Below are 23,077 nucleotides of genomic sequence, written 5' to 3'. Positions count from 1 at the left end.
TGCCAGGTGCCAAAAATATCTTAATTCACTGTTAAATATAAGCAACAATGTTGTGAAGACTTTTATCATTTACATTTTAAAAAGTCAGGTCTACATTAGGCAAAGGCCACAGTAATAACTATTGTAGACAAGCTCCACTAATGAATACTAAAACCAATGGGAAAAGGTCTGAGAAAAATGTAATATCATCCGGCACAGTTTCAAATGATTTCCCCAAGATATTTATCAACTAGGAAGTGAAAAATGGTAATTTTGTAAAGAGAAAACAAGCAGATACCACAAAAACCAACTCATCAACGTTAACAATTAGTAAAACACACCAACATCATGTACCCTTGGTTAGAGGGACAGAAGACACACCTGTGTAGCATTCTTGCCTCCTGCCTCCCAAAGAAGTGAAACCTACCTCAGCCTAATCATGAGAAAACAACAAACCCAAACTGAAGCATATCTTACAAAACTGATCAGAACTCATCAAAAGTATCAGGGACACAAACGAAAATTAAAAGTTGTCTCAGGTATTAGAGAGCCACAAAAACCTAACGTAATGCAGGATGATCACAGAACAGAAAAAAAGGACATCAGGGAGGAAATATCTGAATAAAGTCTGAGTGTAGTTCAGTCACTCATGTGGAATCCACACTCGTTTCCTGGTTTTGATCATTGTACAGTTATGTAAGTTAATATCACGCGCTATCTGAGGATATACACGAACTCTCTTTTTTACAACTTTTCTATAAATCTAAAATTATTTTAAAATAACTAAAGAGCCTTCGTGGATAGACACAAAAACAGTCACGTTCTAGTTTTAATAAGGAGATTTCAAAAAATGCAACAATTAGAGGAGACAAAGTTATTTAAAAATGAGCACTGTATTTTACCAATTACTTAGGGCAATCCACACACAATAATCTCACTTTTACGGTAACATTTTATTAAAAACTACTTTCCATGTGTCCTCAATGTACATTAGATCTAATCAAAATTAGTTCTGGTAGTGTTGACCCTTCTGTTTTGGGTTTTTTTAAACAAAAATATTTTACTGTGTTTTTTGGTGAAAGTTTACACAGGAAATTAGGTTCTCATTTAGCAATTTCTGTACATACTGTTCAGTGACATCGGCAGCATTCTTCACAATATGTCAGCATTCTCGTTATTTCCATTTTGGTCGTTCTGTTTCTATTAATCTAGACTCTCTCTCTCCCCTAGCTTTCTCATCTTTGGTCCAGGGTAAATGTTAACCATTTGGTTTCGTCTAGATAATTACTTTGAGGAGTACAGTACTTGCAGGTGGTATTATTTACAAGACAATCTGTCACTTGACTGAAAGGTAACCTCTGGGAGTGGTTTGAGTTCTAAGATTGAAGAGTATCTCAGGGTGATCATCTCACGGGTTCATCTAAGTCTCTACCAGTCCAGGAAGTCTGGTCTGTTTTTAGGAATTTGAATTTTGTTCTACGTTTTTCTCCTGTTCTGTCTGGGACCATCTACTGCGTCTCTGGGTGACAACAGTTGGTAGAGGTAATCAGGCACCATCGACCCTTCTGTTCTTTATATAGATAATTTACCATCACTAAGGCCCCTACAAAGCAAGAAAAGGATGATCCACTCCTCGCAAGTCTCTCAATACAGGTAACACACGGTTTAAAACAATTTAACAAGAACATAAACACAGCCTACTGTCTCTGACTGAATGATGGACACCACATATATTACAAGAGATTCAGTAGTTTTATTCCAAGTCTGTCATAAGGAATAAGCTAGTGCCTGAAACCACTACTTCAGCCTCTATTTAGAATACGTGTAATTTGGAGGCTTTTCTCAGCCTTAGGGAATAAGAAAATGGGATCAGACAGCTCCTTCAACTCTTCTGTAACCAATTTAATCAAATCAAGCCTCTTCTCCCTCTGTCAAGTAGCTACCGACACCGAGATTCACCTGTAGATTGGGCAAAAGTCAAACGGCGAAAACAGGAAAGGTGAAACAAGTAGTCTAAAACTGGAAGGTTCCTGATAAAGTGAAAAAAATTTTCTCAATTTAGTGCCACTGTACAATGATCAGTACTTGTAGCTCAGTACCAATACCCTTGAAACACAAGAACTATAAGCCACAATTTTTTTTAAGTACTGCTCTACATAAACATGTCTGTTTACAACCTCTCACTGCTAACTACAAGGCTTATCTGATTAAATACCATAACTCTTTCCCCAAGTCCCTTCCTTGTAGTCTGTCCCAAATTAAAAAGATAAAAGTAGTTCAATTAAAAACAGCTTTACAGATCGTGAACCGAACCTTTAAAAAAATACAGCAATGGTGCCATATATATCAAGCGAGAAAAGCCAAAATGTTTACAAGTGGCAGAATAGCTCAGCTTCTGAGATTTGGGGAAAAAAAAAAAAAAAAAATCAATGTACTCCCAGTGTCTCTTATGCTTCGACTACCAGAATCTAAATTTTCTTTGTGCCAAATGAATTAACTGTCTGTCAGCTGCAAAACTGACGTTTATGTAAAACAATTAAATCTCTTAAAGCGAGGCACTACTATACTTTTGGAGAGTTCATATTCAGTAAAAACCACATTAATTTGAAATCATGTTTCCAATTATTCAGAAAGCACATGTGAAGCTGAGAGATTCCTTCCAGCAGAGCTTTCCGCACTCCTCCCTGGGAATCCAGACCATTTCTCATGAAAGTCTACACGTCTTTGACAAGTTCAATTATCCTCCCATGGTCACTATGTCACCAAGTTTTCCAATGGATTCACACCCTGCTGTAGCACTCCTACCACCATACTCCCCTCAAACCATGTTCTTGTCAACAAGAACAAAAATTCATCTCCAAAGGTTTTAGACTATTTACTGCAGAGCCCTGGTGGCACAGTGGTTAAGAGCTTTGGCTGCTGACCAATAGGTCAGCAGTTCAAATCCACTAGTCGCTCCTTGGAAACCCTATGAGGCAGTTCTACTCTGTCCTAAAGGGTCGCTACGAGTTGGAACAACCTGATGGCACCTAACAATAACATCATCTATTGAAAAGTGTTAAAAGAAACGAAAAACCACATAGAATTTATTTAAAACAAAATACACTAGAGTAAAAATGCCTAAATTAATCCTTGGCAGGTAGCTTGTGACATGCAGATTTTCTAAAGCCAAGAATTAATGCACGTATCTTGTATAATCCGAATGGATTTTCTCAATGTCAAGGAAAATGTCCTTTACAGACCTATTTTAAATGAAAACCTAACAATATCAAATAGTCAATATAAACTTCCAACTGGATAGCATCGACTTTAGCTTGCTAAAAAGATGAGATTTAAATAAACCCCATGCTGATCTGGAAGTAACATATCTTGAAGTTACTTACAGTTAATATTAATCTTATCCCCTCAGGAATCCCTTGCAAATACTGGACTCAGTCATAGTTTAGGAGAGCCCTGGTGATGCAGCGGTTAAGTGCTTGGTTGCTAACTGAAAAGGCTGGCAGTGTGGACCCCCCAGCTGCTCCGCGTGAGAAAGATGTGGCAGTCTGCTTTCATAAAGAACAGTTTTGGAAACCCTGGGTCAGTAGTTCTACTCTGTTCTACAGGGTTGCTAGGAGTCGGAATCAACTCGATGGCAATGGGTTTTGGTTAACCATAGTTTAAAAATCACACATTATTGAACTAAATTATATTTTACATAAAGACGATTCACTAAAACTGTTTAAAATATAAGACCACATTTTGATGGTACCATGTCTCCAAAGAACTGAAAGGCCTACGTTCAAAACTGAAGTCCACCAGCATCTTAAATAGTCAGCGGTGAGCTGTCATGCGGTAAGTTTTCAACCAAATACAGGATTCTTTTAAGAGAAAAACGTATTCCTAGACGAACTGTGAAATATGAGAGCCCAAGAGCTGCACGTTCCCACTCCTCCGTCTCGCAGTGGCGAGTGTTCATGATCACAGAAAACAAAAAGCACGAGCACAACACTACAAACACAGAACTACAAGGGGAAACAAAACTCGATCCAGCTCCAACCACTGGGCAACCCCAAATGCCCAGCTGACCTGACCCTTCGTATTCGTTTATTCTGTAAGCAAAGTGGGTACACCGCTTCAAAAACGTCATTGGTAATGGCTAGTTAACTGGGTCATACACTTAACACAAACATCTGTCCATTTAAATCAACAACGAGCTTCAGAAAGATGGTCACTAGTTATCTGTCCTCTATACCTTAGTGTCTAAGGGAATATAGAATATTGTTCCAATCCTCACCAAAATACTTGCGAGAATAAAGAGCCTAAAGCAATTCTAACACATGGGTTGTCACCTAGACCCCCCCCCCATAGTTACAATCCAACTGTAATTTATGCCGGCATGTGCACTTATTTTAAGAGGAAAATAAATGAACGTTTATCATTCTTAAAAGGGTTTATGGCCTCAAATGTACTGAATACAAACTCCAAAAGACATGTAGCAATTAAAATTTTATTAAAGAGTCAATAATTTTTCCTATAAATCACAAAAACATCAAGTTTATACGACCTTGGAACAAACTTCACTCCTTTTAATGAAGCTTGTCTCCTATTGCTATGTGGATGCAAAAACGATCAAGCATTGTCAGGTCTCTCGTACAGTTCAGGCCCCTCCTGAAAATTCCACACAATCACAATACTTGCGAGAGACCAAACTGTTACCTTAACCACAAGCAGAAAAATATTTTTACCTATAGTAACAAAGTTCCTGTCCATTATCTTTCATGCTGAAACACACAACACCCTGAAAATACCTGCTTTCTTCCCTTTATTATCCCATCACGGTGTAAACTGGCAAAAACACGAGTAGGAGCGCTTGCCTGTCAACTTGTAGACTGATAAAGTATTTACTCTTTACTCAAACATTGCATTCTGTGGAATTTCTCATGGATTCTCTTTAGACACAAGGGCTTAAGAGCCCAAAAGCTTAAATATTCTTTTCAAAATCACCAATAAAGGAAGCAAGAACAATCACCTCTGTTATATATTAAGAGTAACACTTAACATGTAATTATCACTGAAATAATGACCAATAAACAGACTTACAGATCTCCCCTAGTCCTGTAAATTAACTTAAGGAAGTTATGAAGTCAGGTTTCTGCTGTGACTACTCAATGAGGTATGAAAAAACTGAACAGCACAAGCAAAATAAACAGATAAATAAAAATTAAAAGAGCACAATCTAACACACAAATGGTCTAAATGTTAACATTCCTCAAGCACTTGAACTGAGCTCTGAATAGCTGGAGCAAACTACATGTTCAGGAGAAACTGAGAACGGCATGTCTACATACCACCAATGAATAATCAGAAGTAAAAAATTTAAAAATGCCACTTTTAATAGCATCAAAAACATGAAACACTTAGGGAGAAATTTCACAGAAGATATGAAAGACCTATATAATGGGAAAACTGCAAAACTGCTGAAGTTAAAGAACACCCAAATAAATGACGAGATAGACTATGCTGTCGTTCATGGATTGGAGACTCAGTACGGTTAGGATGTCAATTATTCCCAAACCGAGCTATAGATTCAATGTAATCTCAATCAAAATTCCAGCAAGCTTTTCATAGAAATTGGCCAGCTAATTCTAAAAACTTTCTGGAAAGGTAATGGATCAATAGACAAAGCTTCGGGAAGAAATTTGAAAGACTCTAAATGGTATGACTTAGCTATGGTAATCAAGACAGTGTAGTGCTGGCTTAAAGATGGAACAGAATGAAAAAAGTCTTTTCCATAAATGGTGCTGGGAACAATTGGATACATGCAAAAAAAAAAAAAAAAAGGAATGTGACCCTTATCTTATACCATATACAAACAAAAGTTATTTTGAATGGACCATAAACCTTAACCTAAGAGCTAAAACTTTAAAACTTCTATAAGAAAACACAGAAAATCTTAGTGACTTTGGATCTGGCAAAGATTTCTTAAACTGAGAGAAAATATTTGCAAAATATGTATTTGACAAAGGACTTGTATCTACACTGTAAAGAACCATTACAACTCAGTAAAGAAACAGCCCAAATAAAAATGAGTAAAACATCTGAACAGACACTTCACCAAAGAACATACAGGGATGGACAGCAAATAAACACATGACAGCATCAGTCATCAGGAAAATACAAACTGAAATCACAACGACAGGCCATTATACACGTACCAAAAGGGTGAAAAACACTGCCCATTCCAGGTGTTGGTGAGGATGTGAAGCACACTCACACACTGCTGGTAAGATGTAAAACAATACAACTATTTTGAAAACAACTGGCTAGTTTCTGAAATTTAAACACACACCTACCATATGATTCAGTCACTCCACTCCTAGGAATTTATGCAAAGAGAAATAAAAGCTCATTCAGTAAGTGACAGAAGACTGAGGAGTGGAGAGGAGGCAAAGGTAATCACAAAGGAACAGATACTGACTACAGTGAGTTTCATGGGTGTATACAGTCAGGAACCTACCAAACTGCACACTTTTAACATACCCAGTTTACTGTGTATGTCAATTACACTTCAGGAAAGCTGGAAAACAGCAAATGCAAAAAAAAATTAAAAACAAAAACAACAACAAAAAAAACAAAAGAAATTAGTATCACTTAAAGGCAACATATTAAACGTCTGGTCTTCAACACAATGGGAGATCTTAGCCAGGGGAGGGAGTCTTGTGTTTTAAAAATATCATTCTAAATATTTCATGGTGAATATACCATATAAGAGACACAAAAAAGTGGGTTAGCGAGCCATGTTAGGAAGCTATTGCAAAAATTTCAGGAGCGAATGATAACCTGAGACAAGAATATAATTATTAGATGAAATGCAGAGGAATGGAGATATTAACGTTGGAGAACGGCTGGCACCACACATGCTGTTTATTCATACTCAGTAACTTCAATGGCCCAATTAAGTGTACGTGTTTAACCTCCAAAAGACTCTGTCCCCTCAAACTATTCTTTTCATAGTTGTCCACACTGCTATTCAATGTCAAGTTCGTATCTACCTCATGAAATGATTTGTAAGCTACATGCTTAACGATGATTACAGCATGATCCTCTGGTTTAAATAAAAATACCAGGGCACCTTTATACAGACAGAGTCATCAAACATTTTATTTTGCGGGAAGGGACAAAGGAGGCTTTTGTCTTTTTCCATCATGGTTTCAATCTTCTAACCAAGCACATTAAAAACGGAGGCAGGCCACCGGGATAGTGGCACCAATGTGAAGCTAAAACAGAGCATCAGTGCCACTGTAGTCCTAGTCCCCCCACTTAAGACTTCAGTGAACAGCACCTACTACCTACTGATAAATTCTGCCACCCCACATATTAAAATCCACCCACCCACCCCTAGTCACCTTTCTTAACTAAAAAATATTTAGAGCCCTTGGTCTACAGTAACTCCAATCCGTAAGAAAATGTTCCTTTCAGAACTTAACCTCAAAGACATTAAGTATCATATGACAAATATCAAAGGTATGTATACAGGTAGTCCCCAACTGACAATGGGGTCTCGTTTTGATGACTCCATTGAATCACCTCGTTTTAGTTTTCATTATTATTGCCTTTTTTAAGTATCTTTATAAATCCAATCTTTGAACATCTGTGAGCAGACATCTGAGAATAACACCAGCAAATTATGAGCTGAAACAATTGACTGTATGTAGTACATATTACTAACGCGATGTAACCCACCCCCCAAAAAACACCAACCAACCAACCAGATGGTCGTAATTGTGGTTCGTTCTAACTTGAACGTGTCGTAAGTCAGGGACTACTTGTATACCTTAAGGCCAAAGATATCGGGAAAGTCATAAGGCCCTGAAAGCAATGAAGCAAACTGGTGAACACGAACTCGACAGTAATAGTAACCCATTAATTGAATAATTACACACTAAGAACCTATACACCAGCAAATAAGAATGCAATAAAGGCTTTCTGACTCCTGACCTCGTGGAGACTACAGTTTCTGGAGGGGGGTGAAGAGGAGAAAAACAATTCCAGCTAAGTGTGATGTTAGGCTAAGGACGCAAAATAAGAAAATTCAGAACAATGTAGTAAATTCCGTATCACACAAAGCCACATTTATTTAAATGTTTTATTATTAAGTTATATCTCCCATACTTGTTATTAAAATATCTTAAAATTTTAAAAATGTCTTTACTTGCCCAATTCTATGAATGTCTTTTGGTCTTTGAAAGTATATTCTTCTGTGACCCACTGGTGCAGGGTTACACCAGGTGAACACACAGCAAGAGGCATTTAACTCAGCCTGGGGTGGTCAGATTTTCCGAGCAAAGTGCTTTAGACAGAAGGGCAACAACTGAAAATATGATAATCGTCAAGAACATGTAAAAATTAACATACGCTTATGGACAAGAATCTGAAAGTAGGTGAAAGAAATGCTACACTGGAAAAAAAATGTAGTAAACTTATTTTGGCATGCTGTTGGCACAGCCAACCTATGCTTCCTTTAAAATACATCAAGTACTGCCATCTGTGTGAATGAAGCTTGCCCAAAGGCCCAGCCTAGTCACTGTTCCCTGCCTCTAGGAGCTGCAGCACTCATTATATATCATACCATATTTAATGCTCACGGAGAGCCTTGGTGGCACGGTGGTTAAGTGCTCAGCTGGTACCTGAAAGGTTGGCGGATCGAACCCACCAGCACTCTGCGGGAGAAGGATGCAGCAGCCGGCTTCCACAAAAATGACAGCCTTGGAAATCCTACCGGGGGGAGGGGGCACACTTCTACTCTATCCTAGAGTCGCTGAGTTAGAACTGACTTGATGACAATGGGTTTGAGTTTAATGCTCACGTGTTACCGTATTCCTTTGTTTACATACATGTTTACCTTCCGAAGGAAGATGGACAAGTAGTAAACTGGCAAGTAGAGACGGTAACTTTTTTTTTTAAATGAAAATTTTTATTCATTTTTGGTGGTAATACCTACCACCAAGCACACATCCACAGTTTCTACACGAACAGTTCAATAACACTGGTTACACACTTCACACTGGGTCATCACCATTCTCACTGTCTCTACTGACACTATTTCATCGCCATTAATTTAGACTCTCCGCCCTTTAAAGTTCTCATAGACGCTTCAGATTAACTGTTGTCTGCTTAAAATATAAATTCTTTTTTTCTAAATTGTGCTTTAAGTGGAAGTTTACAATTCAAGTTAGTCCCTCATACAAAAATTTATACCTACATTCTCACGTGACCCTAGCTGCTCTCCCTGTACTGACAGCACACTGCTCCTTTCCACCCCGGATCTCCCGTGTCCATTCACCCAGCTCCTGACCCCCTCTACCTTCTCATCTCACCTCCGGACAGGAGCTGCCCATTTAGCCTCATGGATCTACTTGAGCTAAGAAGCACACTCTTCACAAGTATCATTTTATGTCCCACAGTCCAGTCTAATCTTTGTCTGAAGCCGTGGCCTTGGGAATGGTTTTAAGTTTTGGTCTAACAGAGAGTCCTGGGGAGACGGGAACTTTAAAGGGTATGACAATTACAGACAAAGAGAATATACTATTTCTGGCATGATATTAATTTACTTTCAATATCAAAGTTACTTAAAGATGAAGATAAAATCTCGCCTCCTAGGATTAACAATGTTAAATAAGATTATAAAGTTAATATGTTGAATTTCGTTCTTTTTCATGGCTTTACAAATGAGACCAAGTACACCTTAAACCAAAACATGGATCTTTAGATGCAAAATTCAGAGTTGGTAGTTGCACATCTAAACCTAAAGTTCATTTTCTGTGCTCTTCCAACAACGAGCCTCTGAAGACCCTACACGTTAAACCACACCTTCACCATCCATTAATGACTTCCCTTGTCAATGGCAACTATATGTGGGCAACATCAGAGTAAAGTAACTTCAGGTACTTTGGGAAAGTTTATACCTCACCTGAATCTTAGGGGTGTGTGTGGGTGTGGGTGTGTGGGTGGGTGTGTGGGTGTGTGTTCTTTTCAAAAAAATATTGTTTTCAAAAAACGAAGTTTCTCAGCAATACAGAAAAGGAACACAAGTAAAACAGAGCTCCCTTCGGCCAGGCTGAACAATCACCCACCCCCTCCAGTTTTTTCAAACATGATATATTCTTAAACGTTAACAGTTTTGTGTGCCCTGGAGTACGTGTATATTTTGACACTTATGTATAAAATATATGGGGCTACTGTGACTTTGAATCAACAACAAAACATCACTCCCATTCATGTAGAAAGCAAAAATATGTCAAATCCTCATGAAGGTCTTTGGCCTCAAATAATTCTTTTGGAAACAAATACAACCAAAGACTGATAAGCTGTACAATCACATAATTTAAAAACTGGAAAAGATCCAGGAAGATCATCTAGAACAATCCTTATGGAGAAGCAGCAGAGGTCCAGAGGTGTTTAAAACAGAGAGACTTAAACTACATACAGTAAAACGGTACAGAACTGAAGTGAAACCCGGGGCTCACAGCACACACGCCGAACAGCGGAGAAGGAACAAGGAACGACTACGCCAAGAGACCCCAACGATGGAGACGAAGGACAAAGGGTCCATCTGGGTCACATACGCAAATCAGAATTTCTCTGAAGGTCACAGACATGATTTAAAACCGTTTCAGTCCATAATAAAACATTTGAAGAAACTGAAATGTCTTTTGGGGACCACCATTTCCCCCTGCTCATTCTTAATCTATGGCTCATGGTGTATTGAAGATGTTGCTGTTAAAAATTGTTTCATTAACCTCTAACTGTGCTAGAAAGACGTCAGGATTTAAGTCCAAGTGGCTGAGTAAATCTGGGTCACTATCACACCACCATTACAATGACGATGAGAAAGCAGAGTAACTACTTCAGAATAAACAATCTCAGAAACCAAAACCCACTGCCATCGAGTCCACTGCAACTCACAGCGACCCCACAGGACAGGCTGTAAATCTTGATGCAAGCAGACTGCCACGACTTTCTCCCACAGAGCAGCTGGTGGGTCTGAACCACTGACCTTTTGGTTAGCAGCCGAATGCTTTGACCACTGCACCACCAAGGCTCCAAATCAAAGAAAGGGGACATATATTAATAGATGGAAATGTTACCAGAAGTAACAGATACCACTGTCAAGACTCTGGCTCACTGCAACCTTAGGTACAACAGAGACACACGTGGCCCAGTCCTTGGTCATCCTCACAGAAATAACATACTCCTATTGTAACGTCTAGGTTTCTACTTCTTTTCAAAGATAAACAAGTGATAAAGTAGGTAACAAAGGCAGTATGTGACAAGTGGAAGTAACTGAATCAAAGAATTTAAAAAGACCAACCTTGCCCCGGGTTCTTAAACAATGACTACCTTTCACAAGATGGCAAAGATGGAAAAGTTAAGACATTAATACTGAGCATCACCACATCTTCATTTCTGATCTCTCTCCTTATTTTACAACTCAACCTCTCACTTTAAGCACCTCCAGAACTACAAAAGGCAATGCCTACTGATTTTTAGTACTTGGTTTTTCCTTTGCCATGTTAAATTCATGTATTATTTCACATGTCGTAATACTGTTTACTTGTCCACTACTGTCATGTGACGTAATGTATAAAAGCACATGTATCAAATTTCACTCACTTCAAACAGTGGTCCAAATTCTCTACTACACTGAATTTATATGCTGTAAAAACGATGACCAGGAATAAACAAGTCATCAACTACGGCTGATACACTTTTCACCATCGTATTTTTCATTGCAAAAGGTTCGTCCAGTTTGGTATCCTTCCCCGAAAAAATAACCTCATCCTGCTCCTCCAAAATATGCACAGAACCTGCCTTGCTACATGATGAAAGCAGTAATCCCCATTAGAGCACAATGAACGACTAGAAATTCAATACATTCCTTCTCCCAAAATATTCAACTATGATAAAAATGCTAGGAATAAAATAATCCTGGATTTACAATTCTTTAAGACATCTTCCTACCTTCACACTGGTTCCTGGGAAGTATCTTCCACCTTGTTTTTATCACATTTTCCAAAATTTGTAGTCCATAATACTGAAAATTGGAGAACAGAGGCATGTGAACATATCGCTATAGGACTGGCAACTTTCAGGATTCACAAATGGACAGACATTCACACGTATACATCTAAAGTTTCAAAAACATTATGCTACCAAGTTTAATTACATAGATTAAACAAGGATCTAGTCACCCATATACTGAGTTTTCATGCATTTTCCTCATTTTACTGTTTACTACTTTATGTAACGTCCTGCTGTTTATACATGCTCACACCAGGAGGGAAAACAAATAAAAATCCCTTAAGCAGCCAAATGGGCTTATCTGTAGAAGAGAAAGGAGCAGCCAGATATGAATTCACAGCACAAATGACTGCCCACAGGCTCACGTACTTTAACACGACCAGGCTCCTAAGAATTTAGCAGCTTGGATGCTATCAAGCTTCCTACCATCCTCTAGGAGTTGTAAGCTTTTGGCCAAGTATTAAAGTATTGTCAAAGACTTTCTATAGAAAGTGTTTACAAGCATCACTGGTGTGTTACTTAAGGAGCAGCAAGACAACCCATGGGTTTACTTTAAATTTTAACCCCACCCTTACAGTTGCTATTTCTACTAATTTAAAGATAAACTTTTGTGCACAGTCAAAATAATACACAAATGCATGTTGCAATCTGTGTCTACTTTTCAGGTATTCCTTCCTAAGTATAAGTCATAACTAAAAAGATAAAGTTAAAAAACAGAGATACCACTTTATAAGCCCTTTTGTCCCTCCTGCTGATGACTCACTCTAAGTAGTCAATGAGGTTTGTAAGACTTTGTAATGTTCCAGGACTTATTACCCACAAAACATTACCATGACCAATTAGTGTGGACAGGCAGGAGGAAGAAAAGAGACAAAACTATTGTGGTTCTTTTCAAGAGAGAGAATTAGGGAAGAACCCACTACAATGCCTGAAAGGTAAACTCATTCACGTTTGACGTACAATTTCAGACTGCACGTTTTGGCTGAGAACAAGAGTTCATCTTTAAAGCGGTTAGTCATTACACAGGAGAACAGGAGCGTGAGTATTTCAACCAGAGGGATCATGTGGATGCTCATTTTATTCAAAGCACAATGCAGACTGTCCCAAACTACATTGTGCTCAAACAGTCAATGTTTTTGCTGTTTTCTTTCATTTTTAACATTTCATACTTTTCAGGAAAATTTTGCCATTTCAACTCAAATCCTGCATTTGCAGAACATTCCTTTAAAAAGGCTTCCAAAATAAAAACAAGTCCAAAGCAAAATTCTGAAATTATAAATGTGATGCCTTTAAATATTTTTCATAATCAGCAGTAAATAGCAGAGCTTTCTATCCTCTTCATTTTTAAGAATCTCTCTATAGCTCTAGCTCTCTCAGAAAAATGTAAATAAGCAAAAAAAACAAGGTTTTGACTAACAGAAATTTCAACTTAAAAAAAAAAAAACAAAAAAACTACCCTAAAAATTTTCTTAAAATTAATTTCACAGACATAAAATCAGACTGTCAAAAAGTTTAAGTCAAAGCAATGTACTTCTTACTACATGGAATACATGCTCTCACTAATTCTCAGTGAATTAAAAAAATCTTAACAAAACAACTAAGAACCAAAACCACCATACAAAATATACCAGTAAGATACAGTAAAAATAGCTTCAAAGATGAAGAACTTCACCTTTTAAACCAAAAATTTTCAGTTCATTTTTTTAAATGGAAGGGTATTCCCCTTCCTACTGCTACATTCACTTATTTCTTCCTTACTATTTGATACTGTGGTTTCTAAATCACCTAATTTACTAACCTCTAGTCCTTTCTCCAACTGTAGAAAGGTAGCAAAAGCTTGCTGAAGTATAATTCATATTTCAAATCTTTCTGCCAAGTGGGCTGAGGCAGGGGATCCAATAAAAGCTTTTTGTAAGTTAGGTCAGAGGAATATGTGTATCACCATATATCCTAAAACCCACTCACTCTCCTAGATACTAAGAATTTGCATATGCAACAGAAATAAAAAAAATCCACATTCTTTAAAAGGCGAAGTATTTTGGTTCAAAAATCTGAAGTGCCAGCCAAATCTTGAAAGCCAATGATAAATGACAATTTTGGAAATATCCACAAATAGCCCAACATCATTCTAAATACCTATATTTCTGCTTTATAACCTCAGGACTTGAGAAAGCCACTGCTGAGTTATGAAGATGAGGGACAGATAACAGCAAAGACTAAATTAAAAAAAAAAAAAAAAAAAAAAGGCATGAAATGATCCCTATGGTAGAAATTTCTACTGAGCCCTTAGAAATACTTATTTTATGCATTGAATGCCCCTTTCCCTCCCACCGCCCATGAAACAAAAACAATTGATGAACAGAATTCAGTTAAAGGGAATCAAAAGGGTAGACCTTGTGGAGGCCTGCCGTCAAAGCCTAGCTGTGTCAGTTGCACAGGAAGACACCCCTTTTCTTCCTATTACAAGCAATCAACATAATGGAACATTATGATTAATATCAGGTAGTGTTAACATCTTTAAAGAAAAAAAAAATGATCGCATAAAAGCCAAATGTCATAGTGCATAAATTCAGCACCAAATCATTTGTAATTTATGTAAATTGAAGAATTCTTTACCTGTTGCTTTCTTTCTGTTCCTCTAATCATCTCATTTTTCACAAGACAAATTTGAGTTTTTAAAAATACTGTTGATAAATCAACTTAAACATTAGTAATGTCTGTCAGTATAAAAAGCAAAATTTACCAGGCAAGCAAACAGGCAAACACTGTTATGTTACTTATGGTTAGCACTTTGAGGAAGTTCTGGACTGTATATTTTTGCTCTAAATTTACAAGATGTCAAAACTAATTAATATTTTTAAACTGTTAATTAACCCAGTCTGATTTCAGAAACAGATGTGAACATGGCTATTTTCTGTTTTAACACATGTATGTCAAGAGAAAACGTTGTGTGTATTAAACAGAATGCCATGCACGGTATTTTATAACTTTAAGGCAGTTTAAAGAGAAGCGTGAATCAGCAAGCCTAAAACAGTCAGAACACATTTTGATCAACCCTTCTGTTCAAACTTAAAAAAGGACCCAAATTATAACATTTTCAATTGCAAATAAAAACTGAGTGCCATCCCATTAAAGCATTGGTACCATGGAGTAGGGTTTTAAGCTGTCCACACAACTTGGTGTTGGAAGTGCCTAGCCTGTATTATATTGATTACTTGCCCAAAATAATTCCTCTGATGTTTCACGTCTGAATACCATTCGGATTTATGCTACTTAGACCTGTATACATATTCTTAAAAGAAGGGGAAAAAAAGCAAAAAACAAAAACCAAACAACAAAAAAAGCCACCTTGCATACTTGCATATTAGTCCCAATTACAAAACTTCTTCATAATTCTCAGGACTATTTGCAAGAATTAATTCTATGCCTAAAGGCTAAATTTTGAAATAAATTAACAATATTAAAATGATTTTAAATAACAAATGCTAATACTGAAAATGAGATACCTTCCTCAAAGTTTACGACTGGAAGAAAAGAAGGAAGAACGGATTTTAAAACCACCGCTTGCTTACTTTCGTGTTCATATTCTGTGAAAATTCCAAAATTGTGTCGACTCTTGTCCACGCATCAGGATGCTCCTTTAAATGTGTCAGTACTTCCTGAGCCATTCTTTGCTAAAATGTTACACAAAAACAATTTTAAGCTCATTTGTTCTTTTGAATCATTCATTAAAATGACAAAAGTCCTATGACAGAGATTCTATCAACTTCTGGAAACATTCAAATTATTAGCTCTTACAGAAATTAATAAAAATGTATTAAGCATCACTCAAATTTCAATTAAAAATGGAGTATCTTATTCCTTAGAAAGAGAACAACTTTTTTGTAAGCTCATTTATTTGATATGCTCAAAACCGAACTTAAATTCAATCAATGCTAACCAAAACACCTATTCTGAAGTAAATGAGTTCTCAGCATTTACAACGAACAGTGACATAAATGTTCAATGTACTTAGATACCATGCAGGGGTATATATTTTGCTTTACAAGAATCACCTATATACCCCTAAATAAACTTTATCTACAAAAATACATTTCATGGGGGGACTCATGAAAAACTACATCTACGTAAGACTACACATTTCAAATACCTGTGGATATATACAAAACCCAAAGACCTTTAGACCTTTTAAAAAAGTCTCTTAAATTTGTTGTAAATATGCATTTTCCATTTTCTGCAACTCCACTTATTTCATGTATTAGTAAATCCCAGGTTATCTGAAAATTATTCCTTTTGCTTTCAAATTTTTAATGCAGACACAAAAATATCAAACCTATGCATAATACATCACCTTGAACTAACACATTAACATTCTGCTGTACTTGTGTCAGGTTCTGTTTACACGGAAGACCTAAACCTTATGGAAGCTGCTTTGGTTTCTTTCCACCGCTACTTCCTTCCTTTGTTCTTTCTTTAGAGACAATCACCTTCGTGAATTACTGTCTTCACCTGTCCATATTTTCACTGCATGTGTATGATTTCACACACAATACACAGTTCTGTGATCATCAAACTTTACATAGTGTGCTACAGAAGTCATTCTGCAATTTTTTTCATTTCACATAATCCTTGAGACCTAGCCATGCTGACATACGTGTCTGACTTCATTTTAGCCCTACAGTTTTTCATGATATGATCACCACTTTCTGCCAAAGGCTTTTAAATTCTACTGATGATGTAAACTTTACTGCATCCTTCCTCCTGTTATCTTTTACCTATTTCTATCACAAGTTGTAAGCACTGAAGTTTGACGGTTTTTAAATCTATCAACTAACCGTCTCTTAGATTCTAATTTACATGATTGAGTTTAACTTTATAGGTTATAAACAAGAAAAGCATCAAAAAGGCAGGAAAGGCATTCTTATTTCAGCCATCTCTGACACAGACACCTCAATCTTTAGTTCAGCTCGTTTATTCCAATTTAAGAAAAGAATCATATGCCAATTTTGGCTTTGATGTTAACATCTTCCCCCGTAAGTAGCAAATACAATATCAAACTCATGATTATCCTTTAATCAAACCAGCAATATATACTGCTTATTGTATTATTGTAAACTACATAGTGGTTCTCTACTCTGAAAATACTATCAGCACCACTGTGATTCTACCCTGACGGTCTCATAGGCTGTTAAGCTCTTTAAATACAATTATACACATTTTGCTATTAATCTCATTAAAGAGATAATACCTTTAAGTGAGCATAAATGAGTCATATAAGACATGACAAACAGCACAGAAAGAGCAGTCATGTATCTAGGGCCAAAGCACATTCTAGCTGTGTTCTGACCCTCTCCCTGCGAATATCTAATTAGCTATCCATAGCAAACTAGATATGGACTTGTACATAAAATAGTTAACAAATATTACGAGAACAAGGCATATGGGACTTCCTGGATGGTGCAAATGGTTACTGTGCTTGGCTGCTAACCGAGAGGGTGTCTTGGAAGAAAGGCCTGACGATCTACTTCAGAACAATCAGCCATGACACGCATGGGGTGGCTGTGGGTTAGGATCAACTTAACAGTTCAAGGCATATCAAAGATTCATGCCTAGTAATTTAGTCAAGATACTATTTCGTCCACTCTTCTGAAGTCATGAGCACCGCACCTATAACGGAATAGTTTCCACTAAATAGATCCTATATTATCACCACCCATTTCAATCTTTGTATAAACCATGCTCATTCCTGCTTAGTCATAATTTTACCTTCTCCAGTTACTTCTAATATCTGCATCCTAATGTATTCTCTATTTTGTCCTTATCCCACCATCCTTGCATAATATTCTTTTATCAATTTAAAAGCCCAGAAGGGGTTAAACAGAAAAACAAGGAACACAAAAGAAAACTAGAGGGAAAAATCTGGCATCTCCCTGTGCTACGCACTGAATGGTGAAAGCATTTTAGTTGCTAAGCAATAGATTAAAGAGTTCAAGACACTTAACAGAACACAATATTGGAAAAAACATCCAACTCTTCCCCCTACTTTCAGGTTTTTTTTCCCTGGCTGTCTACTTGGCTAAAAACAGAAAAATGCTCATAAATAACAGAAAGTAGTCCTAATGCTGCAATGCTAAATATCCTGCTATACTACCCATCTAGACAAAGTTCTCTCTACAGATTAAAAGTTACCCTTGTAATAATTTATTTCCCTCCAAATTATTCCTTTTAAAAAAAAAGTTAGGCTACCTACAATTGATGTAAAAGTTTAATTTGCATAAACTCATCATAACATTTAATAAGATTAGTAAAAAACCAAATCTAATGACCATTTTGAATGAATTTACATCACGTATGCTAAATTTTCATTATAATCTCTTCTGCATACCAGACACACACCTTTAACAGGTACTTTACAAACCCCATCACTAAATCCCCCCAACCTCTTGCAAGGTAGATGGATGGGACTCAAGAGCTACTATTAGAGAATCGAGTCAAGACACTTAACCCTAAAAACTATTTCCTACTATAGCCCTCTACTCCTTCTCACTGGAAATAAGACCCCCAAGGAGATACTATATAAAATGTTTACGGAAATAAAAGTTTAAAGACCCAACTTTTAGAGATCAAGAGGGTCTCTTAACTGGCTTTAACTTTTAAGTCTCAGCTTCCTCATCTGTAACACACATCAGTCTACTGATCATGGAACAATCTGTCACAAAAAAGTCTTACTTTTGGGAAAGTTAACCTACTGCCTTTATAAATAGAAAATATTTAGAAATGCTTTTCTAAGTCAACTTTGAAACAAATCATTAAATCTTAATACTGTGAGACATTATTAAAAGCAGTATTACTACAGCATATTCTTCATGATAAAAATTACTGCTACTTCTCAGTTACAAGGCTAGAAGAACACTGGTTTATGTTGGCTTATTCATTATTGGGAACTAGGTTAAAGAGCAAAGATTAATCAGTAAAAGTAGCTGAATGGCGTGAACAACTAAATACCTATTTTTCCTAATGGCTACAGACCTGTGTTTCTGATAATACATTCAAAACTGAGTCCAACCTTACTTCATGCATTTCAACCTTACTTTGATACTTTCTTCCAAAAGCAGCTACATCTGTATTAGGACAAAAACGAAGCTTACAGCTCCACCTTCGATGTGCACAGCATGAGGAAATGACTACATTACATGAGTAATGAACATGATGGAAAAACTTTTTAAGGAATGCTTCTGGAGACATGCACATCCTGACAACGTCCCGAAGAGTATAAACCTGGACAACAAGCTTGTACTGAAGAATCGCAGACTAGTTTTCCTACTCGTACAACGTCTACGGCCCTGTTTCCTTTTTAATTTTCTCTTTATTATGGTGAAATCAGTACTGCTGGATTTCACAGAATGGGAACATTTATACACATCAGACATCGTGTTTTGGCCTGTCTGTAAAAGACACCTACCATGTAGATCCACCTTTCAGGTTTCTAAAAAATACGACACAACTGAGACTTTTTAGAATCAGTAAATATAAAACATCTTGACACTATAACTTCATATGTACTAGCTGAACCTTATCTAACCAGGAATGTAATGTTTTGGCAACAAAACTGTACTACTAGATATTCGCCACATCACCTGAAAAGTTTTTGACCCAACAACAGACTTTTGCTCACTGAAAAGTCTTCTACGTGTTTAGTTCCAAAAAGTGAGGATTCAAGGATTGTACAGTTTCTTGTGACATATACAACTAATTAAAAATTTTACAAACATTCCTGTTTCATCTTTTAATTGGGTGTTAAAAAAAACTCACAAAAACATGGCTTATGTTTAATACAATTCTCTACATTAACAGTACTACCTTCACAAGTGCTAAAATTCAAGTGACACAAGATGTTCAGTAATGTTGCATTTTTTAACAAGTTTATATCTGAAGCATTTCTGTAACTTAAATGTTTCAAAAACAGAACATCATCTCCAAACATGTTTAAGTATTCATAAAGGTATGTCTAAACCTTCAATATCTACAAAACATTTAATGTATTGGGTTCTAGCCTTTATTAAATGTTATAAAAGTGTTTAAAATTAAGGACAGATTAAGTACAATACCCCACATATCCCACTCCAACCATATCAAAACTTAATGCTATTTCTTCCTCCAGGCCAACTCTCATTACAGTTCTATACAATGCCAACATTAACACAAACTATGGAATACCCTTTAAAAATACGATAATTTAAGTTGTATTCTAAATCCAGCAGCTCCGTTACACTGCAATAACGTTATAAAGTTTTGGCTAGCTATTTTACCTGGGCTCCTTCTCCATGGTATAAGCAATTCACCACATTGTCTAAAAGGTTGATATCCAATTTTTGGCTGAAATCAAGCAGCTGGCGAGCTGCATGGTCTGCTAACATTGTCATAATTGCTGGCATAGATTACTGAAAAAAAAAAGAAAAAAAACATTGAAGCTACCCATGAAGTCAAAAGCTTTCTACTCAAGTTATTTTACTTCAACCATGTTCTTACCAATATTTTAATGAGAACTGTAGAAACTACCTCATTATTACAAAATTACAGAGAAAGTAAAAGCAAACAACAAAAGCTGAAATTACTTAGCTACTCCGTAACTGCAGAAATGCTAGTACTTAAAACTACACAAATTTAGGGATTAAAATTATATTACAAACATATAAAATCCTCGAATACATGGTTTAGGAAAAAGAAAACTTTGATGCCAAACAGTATTTGAAAAAATGTCCAGGTATTCAGTGACAAGATAAAAAATCACCAACTGTGCATTTTCCAAACGAAAAGAAACTATACCATGAGAGAGAACTCATTACTTGGCCTCAAATAAATGCACTGGCTAAAACGTACTGGTTTATACACAGTATTATCCATTTAAGAGGATTCTACTCCACTCTGCTGGGAACTCATGCACAGTTTTGTTGCCCACATTATAAAAAAATCTTTCCTCTGCTTTCTTTCTTCAAAGTTAATGCCACTCTAACTGGTTAAATCTGTAAGTCCTCAGCCTTTTTTGGGTCAAGATGCCTTAGAATCAGAGGAACACTACATAGCTCTTGCCCAGCTTAAAACAAAACAAAACAAAAAATCCCTCATAATTTTGCATACAATTACAGAGGATTCAGAACACTCTGAAATCCATCCATGAAACTCCAGGTTAAGAATCCCCGGTTTAGGATATTTAAAACCAAGCAAGGCAGATGGTCATCTCTACTTCTTCCCCTCTTAAAAAACCTTCCATGATCAGGAAATGAGTGGATAATTTAATTGCATTATGTTTAGACAAATTAATCTGACGGGAAAAAGGTGTTCTTTCTACACTTTTCCACAGTAGTTTAAAAAATGTTTAATAACAATGTCAGCAATTTCAATTTTTAACTCAAATGGTTTTTAAAAGACAACTTTGGTTACAACAAATTAGTCTAAAATACAAAGTCACTGAAGTCAGACATAATGTAAAAGTTGAGATACTAAGATTTCAAGAGTATTTTTATTCTTCTGAAGTCTTTTGGCCCAATATTGACAACTAAAACTGATGGGACATCATAATTTTCATAGCAGGTATTACACAATTTTAAAACAGCAAAATACCTGTCATACACAAGATCTGAGACAACTCTTATATCAACACCTAACAAAATATTCCACAAATCAAGTGTGTAAAAATTTTCCCCATCTTAAAAATTTTAAAAGTTAGAAACATTTTAAAAATCGAAGCCTGAAAGCAATGTCCAGAAAGTGCCAAGATCTACCTATCAGAAAGTCTTTTTTCCCCCCCTTGGTTAAAAACTGAACTTTTACTTTTCTATTTAGCTCTACCTGTCATATTTTTTACAGGCAAAACAAAAAAAGGAATGAAGTGACTCTTCCAAAAAGTTTCACTTTCCAGTGGAGTCCTCCGAGCTACATTCGTGTGAAAAATCAGATTTAGGATACAAGTGTTTACATTCAGTAGTTTTGCCATCCTTAGAACTAGCGGATATCTTCAAAATGACCTACCTATTCTTGAACCGTACGTAGCACAGAAATGGCGGCTTTGTGGTCAGTGCCAAACACACTTAGTCCCCCAAGTCAGACAGCTTCCCAAACATTCTTTCCACTAACAGCGGTGCCCCACACTCAAGATACACAATCAAGCAGACAGCAAACAGCCACAGCGCGAGGGCAGAAACCTCAGACGCTTTCTTTTCTCCTTGGGCCGCCTCGACCCTGAAGTCCACTCACTAGATGGCATATATGGCGCATACCAGGGCTCATCCGACAAAGTTGTGACTCCACAAGTGACTGCCAAAATACCTCCACCGCCACTTCAAACCGCACAGCGGGCAGCAGGCCGCCAGCTCCCACCCCAAACCCAGAAAATCTTAGCCGCTGCAATGACAACTTCACGCCAGGTCAAAAAACAAGCGGCCAACAGGGCGAGGCTGCTGCGCAGGTGTGCGGGCCACCGCCGCTCCCTTCAGACGCCCGGCTCCGCAAGGCCGCAGCCCCGGGCGCCGGCCCGGGCGCCCCGCTCGCCCCGCCATGCGCGGAGGCGGCTCTCGGAGCAGGCGCCTCAAGTTCACGCCCCATTCTCTCCGCAGCATGGCCTCGGCGTGATCGCAGAGCCGGGCGGGCCCAAACGTAATGCTTCCTCCCGACACCACTTCCTCCCACCCACCCCGAACTCCGGCGCTGGAATGAAGGCGAATCGGGGCATCCCCTATTGTACCCCGCCAGCGGTCTACCGGGGCGCTCCGCGCTCCAGCCCCCCCGATCGGAAAAGCAGCTAACAGTCGGCACCCCGCCGGCAGAGCCCTTTAAAACCAACTCCTCGCCCTACTCTGCGAAAAGCCACAAAGCTGCCGAGTTTCCGCGAGGAGAAGCAGGACTCGCAGCCCCTCCCTCCCTCCCGATCCCGAGCCTCCACCGAGGGCCACGTGATGCGGGCGGACGCTTCAACGCTGTGCACTAAATATTTCTGGAAACTTCCACGCCTAATAACCCACAGAGCGCCTCCGACATC

The 23,077-nt window shown here is 37.5% G+C and overlaps 1 protein-coding gene across 7 annotated transcripts in view; it reads right to left on the bottom strand.

Annotated features, from left to right (window-relative positions):
• Positions 1 to 23,077, bottom strand: part of XPO1 (exportin 1) — a 43,081-nt gene that overhangs the window by 19,195 nt on the left and 809 nt on the right. The window contains exons 1-5 of one of the 7 annotated variants that reach the window (XM_023734876.1): positions 20,352 to 20,387; positions 15,615 to 15,716; positions 14,659 to 14,688; positions 14,436 to 14,499; positions 11,983 to 12,055 (exon numbers count right to left, since the gene is read on the bottom strand). Coding sequence is in view for 4 of the 7 variants with exons in the window: in XM_023734859.1 (XP_023590627.1) it covers positions 11,983 to 12,055; positions 15,615 to 15,716; positions 20,352 to 20,477 (301 nt within the window). In the remaining 3 variants the exon portion in view is untranslated. The other 6 variants (XM_023734872.1, XM_023734859.1, XM_023734856.1 and 3 more) reach the window with 6 other exon arrangements.

This window comes from Trichechus manatus, unplaced genomic scaffold, assembly GCF_000243295.1.
Source record: "Trichechus manatus latirostris isolate Lorelei unplaced genomic scaffold, TriManLat1.0 scaffold00005, whole genome shotgun sequence".
Classification (NCBI taxonomy): Eukaryota; Metazoa; Chordata; class Mammalia; order Sirenia; family Trichechidae; genus Trichechus; species Trichechus manatus.
Note: the sequence above shows the minus strand (reverse complement) of the source record. Positions and strands in the feature narration are given on the sequence as shown.